This window comes from Sinohyriopsis cumingii, chromosome 9, assembly GCF_028554795.1.
Source record: "Sinohyriopsis cumingii isolate HCF-2022 chromosome 9, ASM2855479v2, whole genome shotgun sequence".
NCBI classification, from domain to species: domain Eukaryota; kingdom Metazoa; phylum Mollusca; class Bivalvia; order Unionida; family Unionidae; genus Sinohyriopsis; species Sinohyriopsis cumingii.
The window spans coordinates 59,596,687-59,619,401 of NC_142969.1; the positions used below are offsets into that span (position 1 = coordinate 59,596,687).

A 22,715-nucleotide genomic window follows, 5' to 3' on the forward strand; every position below is an offset into this window, starting at 1 on the left:
AAATAAAACACTATAAACTATGGACAGGGAACATTTAGATGAAACTACTCTGTGTGTGTGTGTGTGTGTGTGTGTGTGTGTGTGTGTGTGTGTGTGTGTGATTTAGATTTTTAACGTAGCTTTAACAATTTTTTAGTCATATCGCTACGATGTCTGCATTGTGACAGTTTATAGTCATGTCTAGCACTGGGGCATCATGCCGTAGACATGTAGTATGACGTCTCACTCAGTCACATTATCCTGACACCAGGCCGAACAGTCCTAACACTAACCTCTTAATGCTGAGCGCCAAACAAGGCAGCTGTTAGTACCAGTTTTGTAAGTCTTTGGTATGACTCGGTCAGGTGTCGAACCTACGACCTCCCGCATCCGAGGCAGACGCTCTAACCACTAGGCCACTGGAGCGATAATGAAACTATTGAAAACTAATTTACTCTTCAGCCGTATATCTTCCCGTTAATATTGGTAAAAAGGAATCAATGCTGCCTTCCCATTGTCGGCCGACCTTTGTAATTAAAAACATATAAAAAATGGCATACTTAAAAGAATCCAAAGGAACCAGAGTTGGCTTCCTTATGTCGGCCGACTTCATAAAAATAATATCTGCACGCTTAAAAGAATCCAAGGTCAGTTTCCGTGGCTGGCTTGCTTTGTATTTGATATCCTGTCGGTAAGTTTAAGCAAGGAGTTTATTGCTCGCTGCCAGATGGGTTTATTCATCACCCGGGCTTCTATGTGTTTGCCATATGTAATCATAATTGATACAAACGGGCATAGTATACACACCAGTAACATCTTCTAATAATACCTTTGTAACCCATACTAGCAAAAAGATTATCATTTGCACTCACAGTGAGTGTATTTTCAAATAATGATTTTTATTTGCGAGATACCGTCGTTTATTTAACCTGGATACAAATACGATCTTGGACATTTTACACCGTATAACTTATCATGCGTGAATGGCAGGTGCCTTCAAGCAGTTGGGTGATATTCTCGTCTCTTTTGCAATTTTGTTATCTGACATAAGCGAGACACACTACATATACGGAGTTCATGGATATATTTTTTCTTTAATAAATTTCGCGTGATGAAAAAATAAGCAATAAATGATAAAAATGCACGGTTAGTTTCTTTCATTTTTTTTGTTTTCAAATAAGTGTTTGTTTACCTATTTTACTGTACCGTGCCGGTGGGGGGGGGGGGACAAATTCAACACAGTTATTTCCTTTCTTAGTTGTATGGAATAATGGAGCAAATATGATTGACGATATTGACTAGTAATGACAAGTTTTCAGTTTACGCGAGCGTACACTAAGACATCAACTTGAAAAATAAAAACAAACAATAACATTAACTAGTAAGAGCTTCATACTGCAGCAACTAAACACTGACAGAATGCTCAGCATTATTCGCTCTTTCTCTCTCTCACTCTCTCTCTCTCTCTCTCTCTCTCTCTCTCTCTCTCTCTCTCTCTCTCACACACACACACACACACACACACACACCCCCATGTGTAATCGAGTGTGTATTATATGCAGCACTGTTATAACCTGAAGATTAAAGTCAAATATATTTGTTATAATATCTCATGCACGCTACTCTCAGAAAAATGTATACGTATTCTGTAAAATATTATCTGTTAAGTATTATTGTTTTATAAATTATTGATAATTTGACCGGATGACTTAAATTGAGAATGTCGTTGTGCAGATGAATATATTTTTTAACAAACAAAATGTATATAAATATTTTAATTAGAAGAAGCAGGTTATGTCTGTTTGTGTTTTCTCTCATATATATATATATATATATATATATATATATATATATATATATATATATATATATATATATATATATATATATATATGTGTGTGTGTGTGTGTGTGTGTGTGTGTACGGGACGAAGTATGTTTAATTTCTTTTAAAGAATATCAAGATAGTTTAGTTTGTATAAATTTGTTCAATTTTTCCTAAAATATATTCCATTTTACCACCAATAAAAAAATTAAAAACATTTTGTCATATATATATATATATATATATATATATATATATATATATATATATATATATATATATATATATATATATAATCCGGCATAAATGTTACAACTTTCCCATCCCTCGCCCTATTCGATCCCACAGTTTCAATCCACTTTTTTTTTCTTCTGATTTGATGTGCAAAGCATGATCGTAAGATGTATCACATTGACGTTTATGTGGGGAAATTAAACACTTTAATGGCTAGGTTGAATAGAAGGAATAAATGTACGCCAGATCCGTTTTTAGTACGCGGAAACTACCGATTGTTTACGGAGATTGTCGAATAATTTTTTCGTTTGATAAAGCGGATTTTTAAGTCTAATTAAACATTTTTATTGTGTGCATACATAACAAATGCGTTTTTTATGTCTATAATAATATCACACGTTTGTACAATATAGGTGGCCATTGATCTTTAATGTTATACTTGAAGAAAGGAAAAATATCATCAACCAGTAGAATATGAAATAGGTTGGTATGCGAGTAAGCGAAATACCTGAAGACATGCATTTCTAATGTTATATTTTGATACGTACTGGTATAATAGTACCGTCAATTCGTATCCAACTACAACCTTTACATTCGTAATGCTTGACTTTAATAAACCTCGAAAATTTGTAAAGAAATATTTAAATAGTGAATCTTGATTTCAAACTGGAAACTTCGAATCAGTATGAATGAAAAAAGACCAGTTTTAAATATGCCTCAACAAAGAGATGTTAAATACAAATTACCATGGTGATTTTAACTCAGTTTAATTTTAGTATGTTATTTGACGAAGACATTTTATTTTAAAAAATAGCTCTTTTTTTCTCGCAGGTTTGTGGCAGCGGGAATGCAGAAATAATGTGTGTGGACGCGGTGGAATCCAGAACCGTTCTGTATGGTGCGGAGAAAAAGACAGCTTCACAACCGTCGCGGAGGAATACTGTCCGCAAAATGCTAAACCAGCAATCACCAGAAGCTGTTTTAAAGTTTGTGATGAGCATCGTAACAAATTACGATGGGTTGCTTATTTGTGGAGTGAATGTAAGCTAAATTCTTCTTATGAAATATGCTCCCGAAAGGGTGGTGTTCAATATAGAAATGTAACTTGTGTCTGGAAAGAAACAGGTCTACCAGAGGATGACATGGCCTGCTCATTCTTCGAGAGCAAACCAGTCACTGAGCAAGTGTGTGAACTGAAATGTCCTCAGGACTGCGTGGTCAGCAAATTTACTCCCTGGAGCCAATGTGATAATTGTATTAGGGTCAATAGTACCAAACTTCGCACCATAATTGTCCCCCCTGCGAATGAGGGCGCTGAATGCCCTCCTTTTTCTGAGATGTCTCCATGCTTAAATTGTTCAGATTCTTACACGTATAAGATTGGTCCATTTGAGAAATGTATCGCATTCGACGACCAGAAGATCAAGAAGGTTCATCCACTCACTGGGTATCAAAGGCGGACCATCGATTGTCTCCATAGTTATGGACCTTCTGTTAACTTAAGGTAAGCTACTTGATGACACATGTATTGAGAAAAGCTTGGCTAAAATTAAACCCGGCAAATTGCGTTTTAAATATGCATGTACATTTTCAGAGGAAGCTGTTTACTTTACATCAGGGAAGCAGAACATCTGCCGATAAGCGAATTGGAGGTCAACATGTACAATTGGAACATCTTTTGAATTTTCTACAAAATTGCACCCTCGAAATAATTAGCCTCGTTCAACCACATCTGGCTGTCTGGAATCTTAGCCATACTTGGATCTAGTAAAATCTTTAATGGATTGATATTATCGATAGCAAGCGCTTAGGTAATACTGAACCTTTAAAGACTTATCTCCGTACCTTCAATTTTTTTACACATTTTCTGCAATCTCTCACACCCAAATAATATTGTTAACTTTAAAGGATTTATTTAAAACCACTGCCGATGTGGGAGGTGTGGCGCAATCGGCGTATGAAAATGGCCATGTATAAAACGTCATATTATCATCCTAATTTCGTAAGATATCATCTTATATCAGGTAGTACAATCGCTATTCCGATTTGTTTCTTTCGGAAAGACTTGTTCGGACGTTACCAGAAAAACTTGGTATTTTTCAAGACCCTATTATAGAAAGCTACCACGGAGCCAAGCTAGACTATGGTTGAACGAGACTAGGAAATACATCGATGTAGTGATACAGACTAAAAAGCACGTAAATAGCCCGCAAACGGCGGAAAACTCGGGCAACCGCTAAAGGATGCAGGGCACAATGAAAGCATATCAAAGGCATTATTATGAAGTTATTTGCACAAGTTCAGTAAAACATGAAGTTTCTCTAGTGAGTTTGTGCTTGGAAAACAAAAGAAATTTGGGAATGTTAAGGTGATTAAAATGTCTTCACGGTCGAGTCCCGCGCATTGAAAACTACGATAGTGTAAGATGTTCACATAACCTCGTGTTGTAAACACGATAGATACAATGGCGGCTAATGTTGCATATTCGATCACTATAAACTATCGCCACTATCGCCTTTGAATAAGACAAGAATTTTTCTTCAAGGTTTATGAAGTGTTTTCTCCGGTGTTTGGCTGAAAAAGCTCGAGTATGTTCCGATTCCGACATATGATGTTACGCCTTAAATAACTAGCAAACTCACTGTAAGCGTTTATTCTAGTTTCATGTTCGTTAGCTATTGCAGACCATTATTGGTCGTATGTAATGTTTCACAGCATCATGCAAATAGTGACTATCCGTGATGTTTCAACATCTAAGTGAAAATCAATCTAGAAGGAAATATAATTTTATATATTGTTAGTCTCGCAAAATCTAACTTCAGACGACCAAAGTTGTTGATTCGCCGCTTCTGGTCTGGAAACGGATTGTGCGAGAAAATTCTAAATAAGTTTACAGGTGATTCAAGAGAGCTGTTCCTTCGCTTACTGAAGCAAATTCGATCGTATAGTCCGGTCAGTGAAGTGTTATTTACTCGTCATTGAAACAGGTGGTCAAATAATAGGACGTAAGTTACGTGCTGGAACTCAGCAATAATAATATATTAATCCTATCTGTAATGGAATCAATTTGATAAAGCAAAGCGATTTCGACACGCAAACCAAATTGTTTTTTTCTATGGGCAATTTATAAAGTAACTATTCGTGTATAACGCTCTTGTTTATTATATATAGAAACGAGCTTCAACTTTGTAAAGTATCATTTCTAAGTATCAAGCACATTTTGCATTAGAGATTACGTATATGAAATTGTTATTACTGCGTTTTTAATAAGTTGAAATAGGTGGATGGACTTACCGTTGCATATTTTCCTGTAAGTTTGAAAAAAAAAAAAAAACGTTCTTAAATACAGAAATGATTTGAAAAGCAAACAGAAGTCGTTGAAGTTGATTCAGCCAAGTCGCTTCTAATAAAATTGAATGGTGCTCAGAAAGCATGTGGGTTGAAATTGCTAAGATACATTTATGAATATCAGTTGATGTATCCACAATCTCGAATGATCTTTTTCTATTATACTTTGTACATATTATCATAAACTGATTTAATTAGATTTATATGTATGTCTATTATATATGTTCTTACACTCAGCATTTCTGTTTCTTAATCTCTGGTCTATACCTCTTTCTCTTTTCTTTCTTATATATAATAATCAGTAGGTTTTTTTTTACTCTAACTATATCGACAGAATTATCACTATATATAAATGCATCTTGTCTGCTTATATTGCCTTTCTTTAGGCTATCCATTTTTCCTATTCTCCATTTAACATATTTTTGTAAAATTCTGCTTATCCCCAAAATTGTATAATCCAAAGTTTACCTTCTTGAAACTTTTATTGAGGCAACAAAACAAGTAGAACAAAATGTAAGGTAGTCCGCTGGATGTTCGGGGAATATTAAGAAAGAAAAAAGTTTCGAAATGTCTGTTTCACTTGAACACATTTGAAACAAACTCAAACATTGCAGTATACGGAATAACAGTGGAAAGAAACGTCATTTCCAGTCTCCGTGTAAAGTTATTCATGTATCGAATGCAATTATCACCTGTTTTTAATGTATCCACGTCAGTTTTTGAATACAATCTTGTATATTGGCCCATTTGTCTTGTCTTTGGTCTCTCACTGTTTTGTATTTATTCAGCGCGTCTTTCTTAATGCTGCACGTGCAGATTGATCTAGTTTTAGATGAAAGAAGCTTTCCAAATATTTATAGATGAACAACTTGGATCAGTAAACCAAACACACAAAGCTATTGAAAATCTTATTCCTGCAAAATTATTGCAAACTTCATATAAGAACACAAATTACGTTGGGGGGGGGGGACATAACTTATTTAAAGTATGGGAACTGCTGAGTTCACAGTTATGCAAAAGCGATACGAATCTCAACGGATTAATTTATTAATAAAATAGATGATTACAATGTCCTTATGTACAAAGACCAATGTAATAGACGGATGAATAAATCCATAACACCATAGTCCAGAATGTTTTCATCTTATCTGAAAACCAATCGCGCGCTTTGAATTTCGAAAGATATGGTGTGTAATTGATGTAACGGGGCGAAAATAACAAAGAAGGGACAAAAATACTTGTTCTTTACCATTTAAATGTTTCATGTAAACTGTTTGGTACTTAAAATAGGTAACTGTGACTTAAAATCGACAGTATTCGTATGGTTTTTATAACAATAAGCTGACATGCTAGAGGTGATGGAAATTTAAAGGTGTATAATTATAAACGAGTCTGTGACTCGACTTTCCTGCTTTACATTTATGAAACATTTCTATTTCCAGTATATTAGAAACTAATGGTGCGTAATTCCCTTTTAAATACGCTGCATTTAGTAGTTTTCGTGGGGAGTCAATTTTCGTGGATTGCATTGTCGATGCAAACTCCGAAATTAATAACTAGTCAATGATTATTTTGTCAAGAGGGCAGGGCCTCTTAAAATATCTATATCAAGTACGACAAAACATTTAGAAAATAGACGAATTCACACCGTGATGAAATTAAAATGCAAATTTCCTTTTTTTTTTTTCTTCCTTAGTTATGAAATTTGTGTATTTATATATTGTGAAATAAAACTATTATACTATGTGCTGGAGCTTCACATGCTAAGCCTTGCTTTGAGATTGGTTTTATGGTACGATTTTATCATAACTTTGATATTCCAGAATAAGGAACTTTGATTTCAGGCCAAAAATATCGCTTTTGGGGGCAACATTTTGGTGTAAAGTACATCAGTTCCTAGCTTTTAGCGTCGAAGTCGAATATATTTTACAGTCTTCATTTTTTGTTCTTGGTGAACTGTCAAAAATTCATTCGTGATTTATCATTTAATCTGTCCATCGATGTTCAGTTTACCGGAGCGCTGTTTGGTTATAATTTCTGCACATTCATTTCCAAACCGTATGGTAAATCCCCTATTTAAGAAAATCTGATCCATTATATCTAGTTCTACATATTTATCTCATGAAATTCTTATCCGATTACTGCACTGACGCGTGAATGTATTTACTCGGGAATTAAGGAAAATTAAAGTACTATAACTGATCTGTCAAATAAAATTAATATTTATGATGACATAAATACGACATAAATACGTAGTCTTCAGTTAAATTAAAGCGTTGCTTTTGTTTGACTGTGTTTGCGGCAAACGTAAGTACAGTCGGTTATTTTATGGGTTTTGTTTGTAAATTTTTTTATATAAAAAACTGCTTTTGATCGAAACCTATTTTCTCGCAGAGATTATATTTGAAGAAACTTTTGTATTTGATTGACATTAAATCGTATCTCGTGTCCAAACATACTCGGTGAAAATACATACATGATATCGATCCTTCAAACATATGGATTTGGAAACTATTAACAATATTATCAAACTGACAGCAATTATTCAATGCCCAAATGCATGGAGACAAGACTGAAATCTAAAAAAGATGAATAATCATTTTCTTTTTTCTTTCATTCTTTCTTCCTGTTCTTCAGGTATTGTACAGATTCTATCAGCATTTTAGACGCTCACATTCTTGCCACAATCCAAACTTGCATCATTCCACAAGACTGCATCGTATCCGAATGGTCGGCATGGAAACCGATCAATGGCAGCTGCATCGATCACCTTGGCAACAAAAGACCCGGGTATATGACCCGGACGCGAAGTGTCATTCAGATTCCGATGGGATCCGGAAAACCATGTCCCGAGCTAGAAAACCAGTTTGAGGTCAAAGGCTCTGTAGATACTCTATGCCCAAGGTAAGAAGTGGATCAGACCAATAAGGTATACATATCTGCTGAAATGAGTGCAGTATCATGTTTTTCCTACTCAGTTATAAATACTTTTTCATGTACAAAGTACAGATTTGATTTTCCTTCTTCCTTTGGAAACATTCTTCGTTGGATTTAGGTGTAGATTTATTATTATATTGGTTGTCTTATGTATAATATCAGATACATTTCCGATGTTAATCTATTAATGTAACCCAGTGACATATAACGTATGTATATTATGAACCGGACCAGCAGATCAGAGTTCTGCACAGAAAACAGCCTTGAAGACAAAATTGTAGGGTCGAAACACAGTAAGGGGCCATCCATTTAGTACGTACGCAAAAATCTGGCAAAGCTTGACGGCTTCCCTTCCCTGTACACATGCGAACTTTTTAACCCACCCACCCTGCCACCTGCGTAGGTACGCTTGACGCAAACCCCCCCCCCCCCATTCTATAGAATGGCCTATATTTAATCCACGCAGAAACGATTAAGGATTAATAGTATTAACATGTTTAATAAAACAGATAGTCCACCGACGTTAAATGTCTGGCTGCATCAAAGAAATAAGCTGCATAACTTTAACAAGTTTGTCTAGTGTCCGCTAAAATTCAAACGCCGACTGAACCAGTCGAACAGGTTACGTATTAGACAAATTAGTATCGCGGTTTCACCACACACACCCCCGTTTCCTATGCGTACGTACATTATCAGTAGACCCCCCCCCCCATACGCAAATGTATGCATTTGGGTTAACCCCCTCCCCCTCCATGCGTACGTACTAAATGGACGGCCCCTAATTCGCTTTTGAAAAACACTGATTTACATTGATATTGATAAACTAATTGCTGGTCCGGTAAAGCACACACACACACACACACACGAGCGTTAATGCGATTTTATAATATTGGTGGCTAACATGAAATGCATTTGATACAAAAACGCAAAACAAACATAGAAAGTATCTTGATTAATATATCATTCTAGGTGAAATGTTTCTCCAAAGTTAAACTTATTTTTTTGTAATTAGCATCCCGACTATGGGAAGTACCATGATGAGTTAATGAACCTTATAGTTAATGAGTTTTTCGGAAGTATAATTAGTTTTCAAGAAAACTATAAAACTCCTGTCTAAAAAGTAGCGAAATGAACATATTTAAAACAGGCATCTGGTTATAATAATTAACGTACCATCCGGATATTATATATTTTTCGTGAATTATTTCTTTGGATGTAATGAAAACATCGGTCCATTACCTTCGGATGTGGTTCGTGGGGTGATTCAAGGGACAAACATATTTAGCTATAACCAAAATAACAATCACTGTCATCCTTAATTATATTAGATTTTCAGCCGTCATTCTCATCAATACTATATAAAATAACCTGTCAAAGTAAAGTTGGAACTAACGTATAGTATAATCAAGTACTACAGTCCATCGAGGTTCACTTATTACTGGGAGCAAGCAGTACGACCATTTAATATTCGGGGAGGAGAGCATGGGATTTTGTTCAAGAAATTCCCGTCCTAAAAGTAGGTTAAACAAATAATATTTTTGTTCTAATTTGTCCAGATAATAATTAATTATTTTAATTAGTTTAATGAAAGTTAATTATCCTGAGGTAAAAGGAAGAAAAAATGTCCTGGTTAGAATGATGGGGTCTGCCACTTATATTATGACGCTGCCGCATGTGCCGTTCGATTGTGCTGCAAACAGCTTGGTTTGGACCATTGTTATTGTTTGTTATTGATTTCTTCATTCTGGCCAAAAATTAGAGAAAGGAAAATTGTGCAAGCTAAATTTTGGAATTGATGTGGTCTATTTGAGTACATATCTATTCATAAACCTGACTCTTTTGAATGGCACTTATTCAAACACTAAACTGAAATGAACAATTGCCACCACATGTGATACTACTATTACTACTACCACTACTACTACTACTCCAAAGACTTACAAAAATGGTACTTACAGCTGCCTCGCTTGGCGCTCAGCATTAAGAGGTTAGTGTTAGGACTGGTCGGCCTGGTGTCCGGATAATGTGACTGGGTGGGACATCGTGCTACATGTCTGCGGCATGATGCCCCAGTGCTAGACATCACTATAAACTGCCACACTGTAGCGATATGATTGAAAAATTGTTAAAGCTACGTTAAAAAGTCCAAATCACACACTACAACTACTACTACTACTACTACTACTACTAATAATAATAATAATAATAAGAAGAAGAAGAAGAAGAAGAAGAAGAGATGAATTTTTGCATACAATTTTATCGACTGCTGCCATTTTATACAGGGACCCCTGGTGGTCGAGTGATCTGAAGCGCTCGTTTTTACTGATCACAGTCATCTCACCTCTGCTCAGACCGCTCCGGTGGCCTGATGGTTATAGCATCCTTCTCAGATGCGAGAGGTCGCGGGTTCGAACCTCGGCCGAGTCATACCAAAGACTTATAAAAATGGTACTTACAGCTGCCTCGCAAGGCGCTCAGCATTAAAATGTTTGTGTTATGACTGGTCAGGATAAAGTGACTGAGTATAACATGTCTGCAGCATGATGTCCCGGTTCTAGATATCAGTATAAACTGCCACATTGCATACATTGCAGCGATATGACTGAAACATTGTTAAAGCTACGCTAAAAATCCAAAATTGCACACAAACACGCATTTCTTTAAAAATTCTAACCCAATGAAAACTACGAAATCGTTAACCGGTTTCGGTGTTCCCGGCTTCCATTGCGTTCCAGCCTCCTGAATTGTAGGCCAACAGAATTTGAAAACATGTCCATTTGCTTGTGTGGGAATTTGAATTTATTAAGAAAAAGACATCACCGTAGGTAGAGTTGGATTAAAACATTATAACCTATTTCTAGAAAAGCGCCGATATGGGCTGCCAAGTGTGCGAGATATTCCTGAAAGTCTTACTTACCGTTCCGATGTTATCATCATCGGAACACGCTACAGAGCGCCTTATTTAGTCAGTAATACCTCGACGCCTAAAACAAATATCAGGCTCGAGGGCTTATATAATAGGACTATATATGGCAGTTACCAATTACCGGTATGCGTGTAAAGTGTACGCAGGTTTGTTGTTGTTGTTGTTGTTGTTGTGGGGTTTAACGCCATTTTGCAGCACATGATAGGCTATACATGGCGGCCAGTATTAATGGTGGAGGAAGAACCAGAGAAAACCCCGGAAAGAACCACCGACCCACGAGAAGCTACTGGCAAGCTTTCTCACATACCCACATTGGCTGAATCTTAGACTCGAACCGCCGCAGACAGAGGTGAGATGGCAGTGATCCGTAACGAAGAGGTACGCAGGTTTGTTCCGAAAAGATTTGCATGCAGAAAAATTGCACATTTTAATAAACAAGCAACATCATACCCACATATCCTCCATCAGTATCAACACAGAGCTGGGTGGTTGATTTATCGGACTAGTAGATATGTTGAAAACAGCATAATCAGAACTATCTTTAAATAGTGCGAGACGGCCAATATTTAGACAAAATAATTAGGACATGGCGTGTAGCCTGTTCAGAGTGCATAGCGATGTGATGCGATTCCCTTATAATGTACTGAGTTGTATTAATGTTTTATTCATTAAAAGAAAGAAAAATCCCATTATCGACGGCCCGTGAAAAGCCAGATTAACTGCGTTTGAGTGATTTCATCACACACACACACACACACACACATATATATATATATATATATATATATATATATATATATATATATATATATATATATATATATATATATATATATATATATACTGGCTTTGCATTACAGGCACGAGTTATTTAAGGACTCATTTTTATTTTTATTTTAATATACATCCCACCTATTTTACATGAGATCCCCCCGGTAGCCGTATGTAAGGCATTTAACTTTGTAGAACACGTACGTGTCACCTCTGTCCGCGTGGTTTGATTCTCGGTTTGGCAACGGGGTTATGTAAGAAAGCCTTCCAGTAGCTTCCCGTTGATCGGTGGTTCTTCCCAGTAGTTTTCCGGTTCTTACTCCGCCGTGAGCCAAATATTGGCGTTAAACCTACAATAGCAAATCTGTGCTATATGTCCGCACGTATGGTTGCTTGCAGGCGAGTTACATGATGAAGATCAATGAATACACTGGTCAACAGTGAAATCATTACTGACTTGAAAAGGCCCTAATCTGTAGTATTTTGGTGTGCCGAACACGAATATAACCGTGAAAAATTTGTATTGGCTCTCGTTTTGAAGATATTCATATACCTCATTTTCTATGTTTCACTGTGTAAATTTCTCCAGTAGGACTGCAGCAACATCTGGAATAATGATGTAACATTGCATAATACCATCATGCTCACATCATCCACAGTTGATTGCATCATTTTCTGATGCAATGCAATACTAATGCCATGCGGCTGCTGAAGTAAGTTGACGTCAGCAGTGTACTATACATGTGTAGGCCTATTATACTAATGCCAGGCGGCTGCTGAAGCTGACGCAAGCAGTGTACTATATAAAGCCCAATCAGATAGGTTCAGCATTTAAAATATTTTAGACGTTGTGCGAGACAGTTCAAGCTACTGTTACATAAAACTTATTATTTTATCCATTTACGTACAATAAAGAACAGTAATGCCTCGAAAGTGTGTTAATACCGCGGACAATTTTTGCTATATTTGTGGGGAAGTGACATTTGCCAACCAGAAGAAAAGTATCAATTCTCAAGTGAAGAAGGCATATCATCTTTACTTCGGATGCAAGGTTGGTGACCAAGACAAGCCTTGGGCTCCGCATATATGCTGTGCTACATGTACAACACAGCTTTCACAGTGGTTGAATTGCAAAAGGTCATCAATGCCGTTTGCAGTCCCAATGGTGTGGAGAGAGCCAAGCAACCACCTAAATGACTGTTACTTCTGCTTGGTTCCTCCTCTTTCCGGCGGAATAACGAAGCGAAAGAAGTCGAGAATAGTCTACCCAAACATTCCGTCTGCATTGAGACCAGTTCCACATGGTGAGGGACTTCCTATTCCAGAACCTCCAGCAGAATATTCTCTTGATTCATCTGACGAAGACAAAGGTGAGTCGACCTGTTCTTCTCCTGGTCCATCTGCATGCAGTGATCCAGATTTTCACTGTGGTGCATCATCAACCCCACACAGAATAACACAGGAAGAACTAAATGACCTGATTCGTGATTTGGACTTATCAAAGAACAAGGCAGAATTGCTAGGATCAAGACTCCAACAATGGAATCTTCTAGAAGAAGATGTCACAATTACTGCATATCGAAAGCGCCACCAGCAATTGGAGCCTTTCTTCAGAAAGGAAAGTAATCTGATATTCTGTTCCGATATTGAGGGCCTCATGAATGCTTTAAAAATCACTCATGACCCACAAGAATGGAGACTATTTGTGGACTCTTCGAAACTGAGTTTCAAGGCTGTGCTTTTGCACAATGGAAACATTCTTCCATCTATTCCAGTAGCGTATGCTGTCCACATGAAAGAGACATACGATAACTTAAGGCAGCTACTGAATTCCATTGAGTATAACAAGTACAGCTGGCACCTCTGTGGTGATTTGAAGGTAGTTGCCCTTTTAATGGGACTGCAGCAAGGATATACAAAATACATGTGTTTCTTATGCGAGTGGGATAGCCGAGCAAGGGAAATGCACTACATGAGGAAGGAATGGACTCACAGGCAGAATGTAGCCATTGGAGAGAAGAATATCCAACACCCAGCTCTGGTTGAGGCTCAGAAAATCTTGCTACCACCCCTTCACATCAAACTAGGTTTGATGAAGAACTTCGTGAAAGCCATTGACCGGACTTTGCCAGCATTCCGATACCTGCATGAAAAATTCCCTCGACTCAGCGAAGCAAAGATTAAAGAGGGAGTTTTTGTGGGTCCTCAGATTCGAGAGCTTTTCAAAGATGACCGGTTCAACAACTTGCTGGAAGGTGACGCGAAACAAGCATGGAATGCTTTTCGCCTAGTTTCTACAAACTTCCTCGGAAATGTTAGGGCAGAAAACTATAAGGAACTAGTAGAAGACATGTTGATGAAGTATAAGAAACTTGGCTGCAATATGTCTCTAAAGATTCACTTCCTTCATTCCCATTTGGATTTCTTTCCTAGCAACTGTGGTATTGTTAGTGATGAACACGGCGAACGTTTTCATCAAGATATCACAACAATGGAACAAAGATACCAGGGAAAATGGTCCACTACAATGCTGGCTGACTACTGCTGGACACTCCTCAGAGATGCTCCCGAACAGCTGTACAAGAGACAGGCGAAGAAATCTAAGATGTAGTCAATGACTTGATTTTTTATAGGTAGGCTATTACAGTTGACCTTTTACTATTGGAATGCATTTCGTTATGTAAACATTAATTTCTTGCAGATTACAAAAAAACTAGAGCCAATTTTGCAATTTGACTGTCATATTCGTGTTCAGCACATAAAAATTGATAAGAATTGACTAATTTTATTTCAGTAACATGACTTTTGTAAAAATTTGTTGTCCAGTGATATAGTACGGAATTTCCCCGCTTTATATGTAATTTTTCATAATAGTTGTAGATATAAGAACGGATAATACAAAGGTGCATATTTGTTTCATGATAGAAAAATGAATATTGAATTGACCACTTTTTCTTAATTCACACAGCTTCTGCTTATGTTTTATTTTTCTCCAAACGTGTCTGTGACTGTGGTATTTTACAATACTGCAATCTACAACGGTGAATTAAAGAAAAAATACCAGAAAATTGAGAGATACATTAATTTCCTGTGTAACTTCTTTCACTTTAAGTACGGACACAATTTCTGAACTGCAGAAAAAAGAATCGATTCTTTTGCAAGATGTGGTCACCCAACAGTTTTTAAACTGCATAAAAGAAAATGTTTTGACTATAGTAATATACTTCTTGCTGTCCAATATTAGTTACTGGTGATTAGCATCGAAGGAGTTTTATTAATTACCATGTCAATCAAATGATAGTCAAAATTAGGAACTTATAATGAATGGGTTTTCGATAAGAACTGTGGAAGACGGCGTGGATTTGAGTAAGACCGTACTTTTTATACTTTTCTCCAACTGAACATACTAGGCTGTATGTCTATATTTGCTCCGCTCCTTACAGCCTTTTTGACGTTCAAAAAAAAGCGAGAAATGTTTTTATTGTGAAATACAAAGTTCTGTGTGTGTGTGTGTGTGTGTGTGTGTGAATTCTACTCAGATTAGAGGCATTGTTTAGAAAACAATATTTCAGATGTAGTTTTTACATGTCGCATGCATATTTTGCCATTGAACAGGATGCATACTAGCAGTCACAGTCAATGAAACGGGGTAAGCAACAACAACAACAAAAAATAATAATAATACACTAAACACACATCATTTATCGTTTTTGTCATCATCATCCATGTTAGTTTTACTTACAAAAGCTCTACCTATACGAGACCCATTTGTTTGGGGCTAGGGATTAAAATGGCTTGCATATCGCAAAAGGCGATTAATGAAGGCAGAAAACGCGATTGTTCAGTAAATAGAGTTCTGGACTCCTGGCTGAAAAAAGGTGTGGGTTCGAAATTCTATTATTTTATCAGCCCAGATTGACTACTATATCAATTGCCTCGAATTTAAGTTACCTATTTGTATTATGTTGTTCGAAAGTGAACCCTAGTTCTCTTATTAGAAAATACAATGTTGTTTTTACACTTGTAACTTATATTGTTTTTGCGGATGTTGGGAAATTATTTGCCCACATCAATAGGGAAATTAAATTCATTTGCACTCATACGGGAATATAAAATACTTCTTTTGCTTTTTGAGCTTGTATGTTTTTTATGTAATTAATTTCAGAGCAAAATGGATCACCAGCAGCTGGGGAGAGTGTGAAGCTTCGTCTGGTAGCTACCAATGCAAAGCTGGGCTGTCAACTCGCAGCGCCATATGTGTAGAAGACGGTAAGGAGAAAACAAGGATGTTTACGATTGGTTGCCTTTACGTACGTAAACTTGTGCAGAATAAATTAATTTAAATGCGAAAGTCACTTATGAAACTTATGAAAACGTAATGGACGTGCTAAAATGATATTTATAAAGAGTGAGTTTCCCTCCCTTCCGACAAGTCAGGAACTTTATACAGGTGACTGGGAACTCTGTACAAAAGTATTGTTCACTATATGGTTTTTATCATACTATAACAGGTAGATGACACAAAAAAGCAATAGCCTAAAGAAAAGAAGTCATACTGAGTGACATAATTATCTCAGATTACTTCTATCACACGTTTTGTCAGCATACCCCATCTATCATATATTAAAAGGGACAAGGTAAGTAATTTACAAATACATGTATTTCGTTTCACACCTGACCCTCAATCTCCTGCTTTTATTCCCGTCCATGAAAGCATTCGGTCATAATCCAACGCTCCTTTCGCTCCTGATATATTATTTTATTCATTGAGCCATCGTTGACTTTTATGCATTGCACCAAACGGACTCAGAAACTTAATGACTAGCGTGAATTTAGGTTGCCGAGACAAATTTACGCTCAGGTACAACTCGAGATACTTACAGAAAGATAGTGTGTATCCCACTGGACGACACATTCCTGCATTAACCTGAGAATATTGGTATATGCAAAGGTAAATTTGTATTAACCAATCACTCAAACCATCTTTTGGAATCGTGCTTTTTGAAAGAATTGCACATGCGTCTACAAACACGCATCCTATTTTAAATCCAAAAGAACAAAAAATTTTACTTTGTGAAGATCGCTTATGTGGCACACATAACTCAGGAGCATAAAATGATTGGCTCAAAAGTTACTATTTAATATAAAAATAACTCATTTCAGTTTAGAAACAAATAAAGTTAATTATGAGTCTACGAAATCTATTTCGTTTAGTTGCTTAAAATATCAATAATAAGGATTGAGCCAATCATTTTACGCCCCTGTGTTGTGTATGCCGCACAAGAGCCCTTCAGTCGGGAGGTTTCCAATCTGATGTTTCGAAAAACTTTGTACTTTAGTTGACAAATGTATAATTCTTCCATGGAACAGGATTTATACGGTTGATTCGAGTGAATGGTACGTAGAAAGGTACATTTCATCTGCAACTAATCTCAGATTAATGAAGGAACGTGTCGTAGACTCACAAACGCAGTATCTCTATGTAACTTACAGACCAGGTTAGGGTGAAGAGTGGGTGGAGGCACTAGAGGGTGCTGGCGATCAATATTTCTCAAAATGCCAAGCACATTACCCCTGGTTCCTTCTCGGATAAAAACCCGACATTATTACATCAGAATGCATTCATTGTTGAAAGGTGAACTGTCTATATTTAGCATATATGACATTGGGCCTTGAAAACAGCATTCGGCGGAAATAAACATCGTGTTTCAAAACGGAGTAAAACTAAATTAAAAAAATATAGGGTTACTAGAAACACCGAAATACACTATTTAAAAAAACAACAAATAAGCACTGAAATACACGTGTATTTACATGTTCTCGGTGTACACACAGGAATTATGATTTTTGTTCGAATAATAATATACAGCAAAGTAAAATATGATTTTTGTGATATTGATATGAATTATTTACTTTTTTCCTATAGCTAAATCACAGGAGTCTGAGAATTTATAAATAAAGTACGATGAAATCTCTGACAATATGAAATCACCTTATCGGTACTATAAATTTACACAATCAGTACAAGCGTGATCCCAACCTCCGCTCAATTCGACTTTTGTCATGCGTCTTTTATTGCTCCAGACTCGCCAAAAGAATGAAAAGCTACACATATCCATTCCAAATACAGTAACATACCAACGCATAACTCTCGAACGACCATCGCATGAATCTAATCTGGCGAATTAATCTTTATTTTCACCATTACGGTCACAAAGTCTTTCTACAGTGCACTCGTACCGATCACCGAGCAGAGTCTGTGTTATCTTTTAGGGGGCGCTCTACAGATATTATGAACTTCTGAGAAAGTGGTGGGTGTAAGGCGAAGTTGTTTACATTCGCAACATGCACACTGGAGAGAATGTTGGCATACCTCTATGTTACTTTCGTGTACTGTGGCTGAAATTTCATTGGATACTATACTTGTGGAAACTGTAAATGATCTAAGCACACGCTAACTAAAATGACTGGTCCCTTGTGCTAAAAAAATCAGCCCGAGTTAATCTAAAGTACACTGTCTTTAGGGAAAATGAATTTTGCCAGACTAGACAATTACAGCTTCTGAAAATGCAATGAATGAATTACCAAATCTGTAAAATGTAAAAATGTTATCAGTTCATGTTTTTTTTATAAATACAATTTACCTCTGAAGTCCAGGAAGTGAAAATGTCCAAGCGGAGCTAGCAGTTTTTTCACAGGTGTACATTTAAAGTAAGGCTAATCTGTATACAGACCTGCCAACCCTGACGCGTCTGTCTCAGTAAGGCAGTTGATTTTTTTACCCCGTAAGTTTGACCAGTTTTCAGTAGGGTGTAACAAAATATCATAAACTGTTGTTGTAAAGCTGGAAAACGTAATTAAAAGTTCGGTATTCGAAACATGCAGCGAAGATAAACATTAGGTTCAACTGAAAAGTTTGTAAAGTACGCGGTGACTTTAATAACCACTAATACAGTTGCAGAAACTTTAGTTCCAAGCACTATGCAGTTCAATGGCTTGTTGCTATCTCTCAGCTTGACGTAATTCTTAGAAATTCTTTTTCCATTTCACATGACGATGGCAATCATATCTTCCACGACGAGTCATACTCATATTGGCACGCGATGTCCAATAAACGTAACTGTGTGTCTACCAGCTTTTATTCACAAGAATCTGAATATTCCTTTTTATTATTTTGTGTTGATTGTTAACACTTTTAAAGAAGCTTATTTTTCCTTTCGTCTCAAAACATGCATCGCTTGCTGGACGCCATTTAATATTTTGAATAATAATCAAACTTTTGATCGTGCAGACGCTTCGTATGCACAGTTAGGTGCAGTTCAACGCGTCTTAGGTGCTTCTGTAAAGATAGGTTCCCTGAACGATTTTACTAATTCTGATATGAAACCCGGGTCCAAACCAAAGACGTATGAACAAATTTTCCGGATTTTTCGGCAAGAACCATTTTTCTGTAGTCCGTGTTTTAAGAGTACGTTTCGTAAGACTAAAGGAAAAATCGTAAGGGTTGGCGATGTATAATCTATAACCCATATTACACCCGTCAGTCATATACCAGCATAAAGGGAATTAAAGGGTACTTGAATAATACCTAAGATATACAATGTCCTTTTTAAATAGCCATTATGACCAGTGACGACACCCGAGGAAATTCTTTTTAAAATGCATACTCTATGCAAAATACCAAACTGCTGAGCACCACCTGAGTACTACCTAATCCAGCATTCGTCTCGGCTTCAATATTGGAAGTGTGAAGACGTCATCAAATGTAATTTCTACTATCCTAACTTTAACTAGATATTTCTGTTCAGTAAATTTATATAAACTTATCATATGATACAATCTGAAATAAAATACAAGTTAAACATTTTATTTTGTGAAATTACTGTTGCAGAATACTCCCTCGCCTACACTGAGTCTCGCTATCTCGGATTCTTTAGGATAGGTCTTGTATTTGGAGTGATACCCCGCTGAATCTGTCTGAGGACTGGCACTGCAGAGTGTGACAGATTTCTACCTCAGCGGGATGCCGTCTTATTCCTGGCTTCTTGTCGCCAACTGGGTCCCAGACTTGTCGCAGGGTCGCTGACTGGTCTTCCTCTGGTCACTGACTTGGTCGCAGAGCCGCCGACTGGTCGCTGTCGCCTATTAGGTTGCAGACTTGTCGCAGACTGGTCTTCCTATAGTTACAGACTTGGTCAAGTCTCTGACTGTGTCGTAGGGTCGACGACCTGTCGCAGTCTTGGTCGCAGTCGCCGACTGGGTCTTCTTCTGGTCACCGACTTGGTCACAGGGCTGTCGCCGATTCGCCGACTGTGTCGCAGAGTCGCGTCGTTATCCGATCGAGATCGACAGAGATAGTCGACAGTGCGAAATTATGAAAGATAAATCCTCAGTTAAAACGTGTATTACTTCAAGACCTCTGCGTTTCTTGGATGAGCCTTGTAACGCCGGGCTTTTGCTCGACGAAAGACAATGTCCCTACTCTTTTCCGAATCCCTGGCCTGGCTTTCTCCTGTCGAACGAAATACAACAAAATGTGCTTACTCTGGCAGGGTGATTATACTGCTACACTTGCAAAGGACGTCTTCTCACTATATCGCTTCTTAACACACCACCGTTATAGCCGCAGTTGGTCTATATATATATATATATATATATATATATATATATATATATATATATATATATACGTACACACGCTGAATCACGTGACCCAAAACTAAAACGTTAGATGGTACCACAAAGCACGCCAAACATTTAAAATTAGGAAATAAACTTTAACGAAACGTAAATTAAAGTCCATGGTGTTTCCTCGTTAGATTACATTCAAAACATTCAAAATGCTATTCATCCCGTGGCAGAATCAGCTACTTCCGCCTGATGGAGTCCTGTACAAATACTTTGTGACTGTAATGGTCAAAATAAAGGTTAATTTGCCATATTAGATTCATGCGATGGCTGTCCGAGAGCTATGCGTTCGTTACTGTATTTTGAATGGATATGTGTACCTTTTCGGTCTTTATGCGATTCTGAAGCGATAAAAGACGTGTGACAAAAGTTGAATCGAGCGGATGGTTTGGGTCACGCTTCCACTCCTTGTGTTAAGTTTATAGTAGGCCTACTGATAAGGTGATTTCGTGTTGTCAGAGATTTCATCGTACTTAATTGATAAATCGTCCGACTCCTATGACTAAATTCATGTGATGGCTTGACTAGGTCGTGCTTGTTTCGACAGAGATATGAAAACAGAGCCTCATAGTAATATATACACAGAATATCAAGTGAAGAGAATTAAAAGTATTCGCTGATATTATATTATATATTTACTTTAACTTTTGAATAATACGAATCAAACCGACTTGCACCGTACATTCGAGATTACTTCAGATACAGAACGATCAGTCATTATCATACCACCTCCGTTCCGTTCCGGAACGATCAGCCGTTATTGTTCAACAAGTACAACCGATGGACGAGTGCTCTTACTACGAAAAGAGTCAATATTTTTGCAATAAAATCGTTACAATCATATTTTATTTTGCTCTGTATTACTATTCAGAGACAAATAAATCATAATCCCCCTGTGTTCACCGATATCATGTAATACATGCGTATTTCAGTGTGTATTTAGTTTTTTTTCTCTCCGTGTATTTGGATATAAATACTAATACTACTACTGCTACTACTACTACTACTACTAATAATAATAATAATGAGGACTTTGTATAGTGCCTAATCTTTAGAAGCTCTAAGCGCTTTACAACGTTAGACAACACCTATAAGATAAAAAAACATATAATGATATGATTACAAAAACAAACACCATGAAATTAGAAAACATTAAAAAACATGCTGAGAATATTTAAGGTAGGAAACATTATTAGGTCTTTAAGTTTGTTCTTAAGTCGAAATAAGTGAGTTTTGAGAGCACTCTTGAATGTGATCACTGTGTCTTTGTGTCTAAGTTCAGTGGGCAATTCATTCCATGTTGCTGGGCCCTGGTATGCAAAAGAACACTGTCCATATGACTTTGTTTTCATAGTGGGAATAATAAGTATACGATTGTCAGAAGAGGAGCGTAAGTATCTTGCTGGTGTGTACACATGGGTGAGGTCGGATAGGTATGTTAGACTAGAGTCCGACAGTGAAACGTAGCACAGAGAACAAATTTTGTGTTTGATTCTGGATCGCATGGATAGCCAGTGTAGGGTACAGAGCAGCGGGGAGGTGTGCTCTGATCATGGTACTCTATTTATTATCCAAGCAGCTGTGTTTTGAACTTTTTGAAGTTTCTGGAGCAGATATTGAGATGAACCAGACAGAACTGAGTTACAGTAGTCCAGTCCTGAAAGTACTAATGAACACACAAGTGTTTAAGTGACATCTATTGAAAGATTTCAAGTCACATGGGTATGTAATGCACATTTTTTCATTTTAAATTTAATATTAATTGTTCTTTTAAAATGTAATACTAATTTTCTTTAACCAAAGTCTATTTAATCCTGATTATTGAATGATCAGCTGCACCAAGAAACTTCCAGATGAAAATTATATATCGCTTTGGATTTTACAATGATGGCCATATACTAGACTTGAATCAAAATAAGAGCACGTCGAGTGGAATCGTCACAATCGAGGTTAGTTCGAATTTGTTTATCAATTTACATAGCTTTCATTGTAACATTGCAGCACACGA

At 36.9% G+C, this 22,715-nt stretch overlaps 1 protein-coding gene across 6 annotated transcripts in view; it reads left to right on the top strand.

The window, feature by feature from the left end:
* The first annotated feature begins 3,042 nt into the window (after positions 1–3,042).
* Positions 3,043–22,715, top strand: part of LOC149791897 (thrombospondin type-1 domain-containing protein 7B-like) — a 151,674-nt gene continuing 132,001 nt past the window's right edge. For 5 of the 6 annotated variants that reach the window (XM_089970409.1, XM_089970412.1, XM_089970411.1 and 2 more), the window contains exons 1-3: positions 3,043–3,541; positions 8,023–8,289; positions 16,185–16,288. In XM_089970409.1, the coding sequence (XP_089826535.1) occupies positions 3,180–3,541; positions 8,023–8,289; positions 16,185–16,288 (733 nt within the window). In that variant the 5' untranslated portion in view covers positions 3,043–3,179. Of the gene's footprint in view, positions 3,542–8,022; positions 8,290–16,184; positions 16,289–22,519; positions 22,657–22,715 lie in introns of those variants that run through there. The other variant, XM_089970415.1, reaches the window with a different exon arrangement.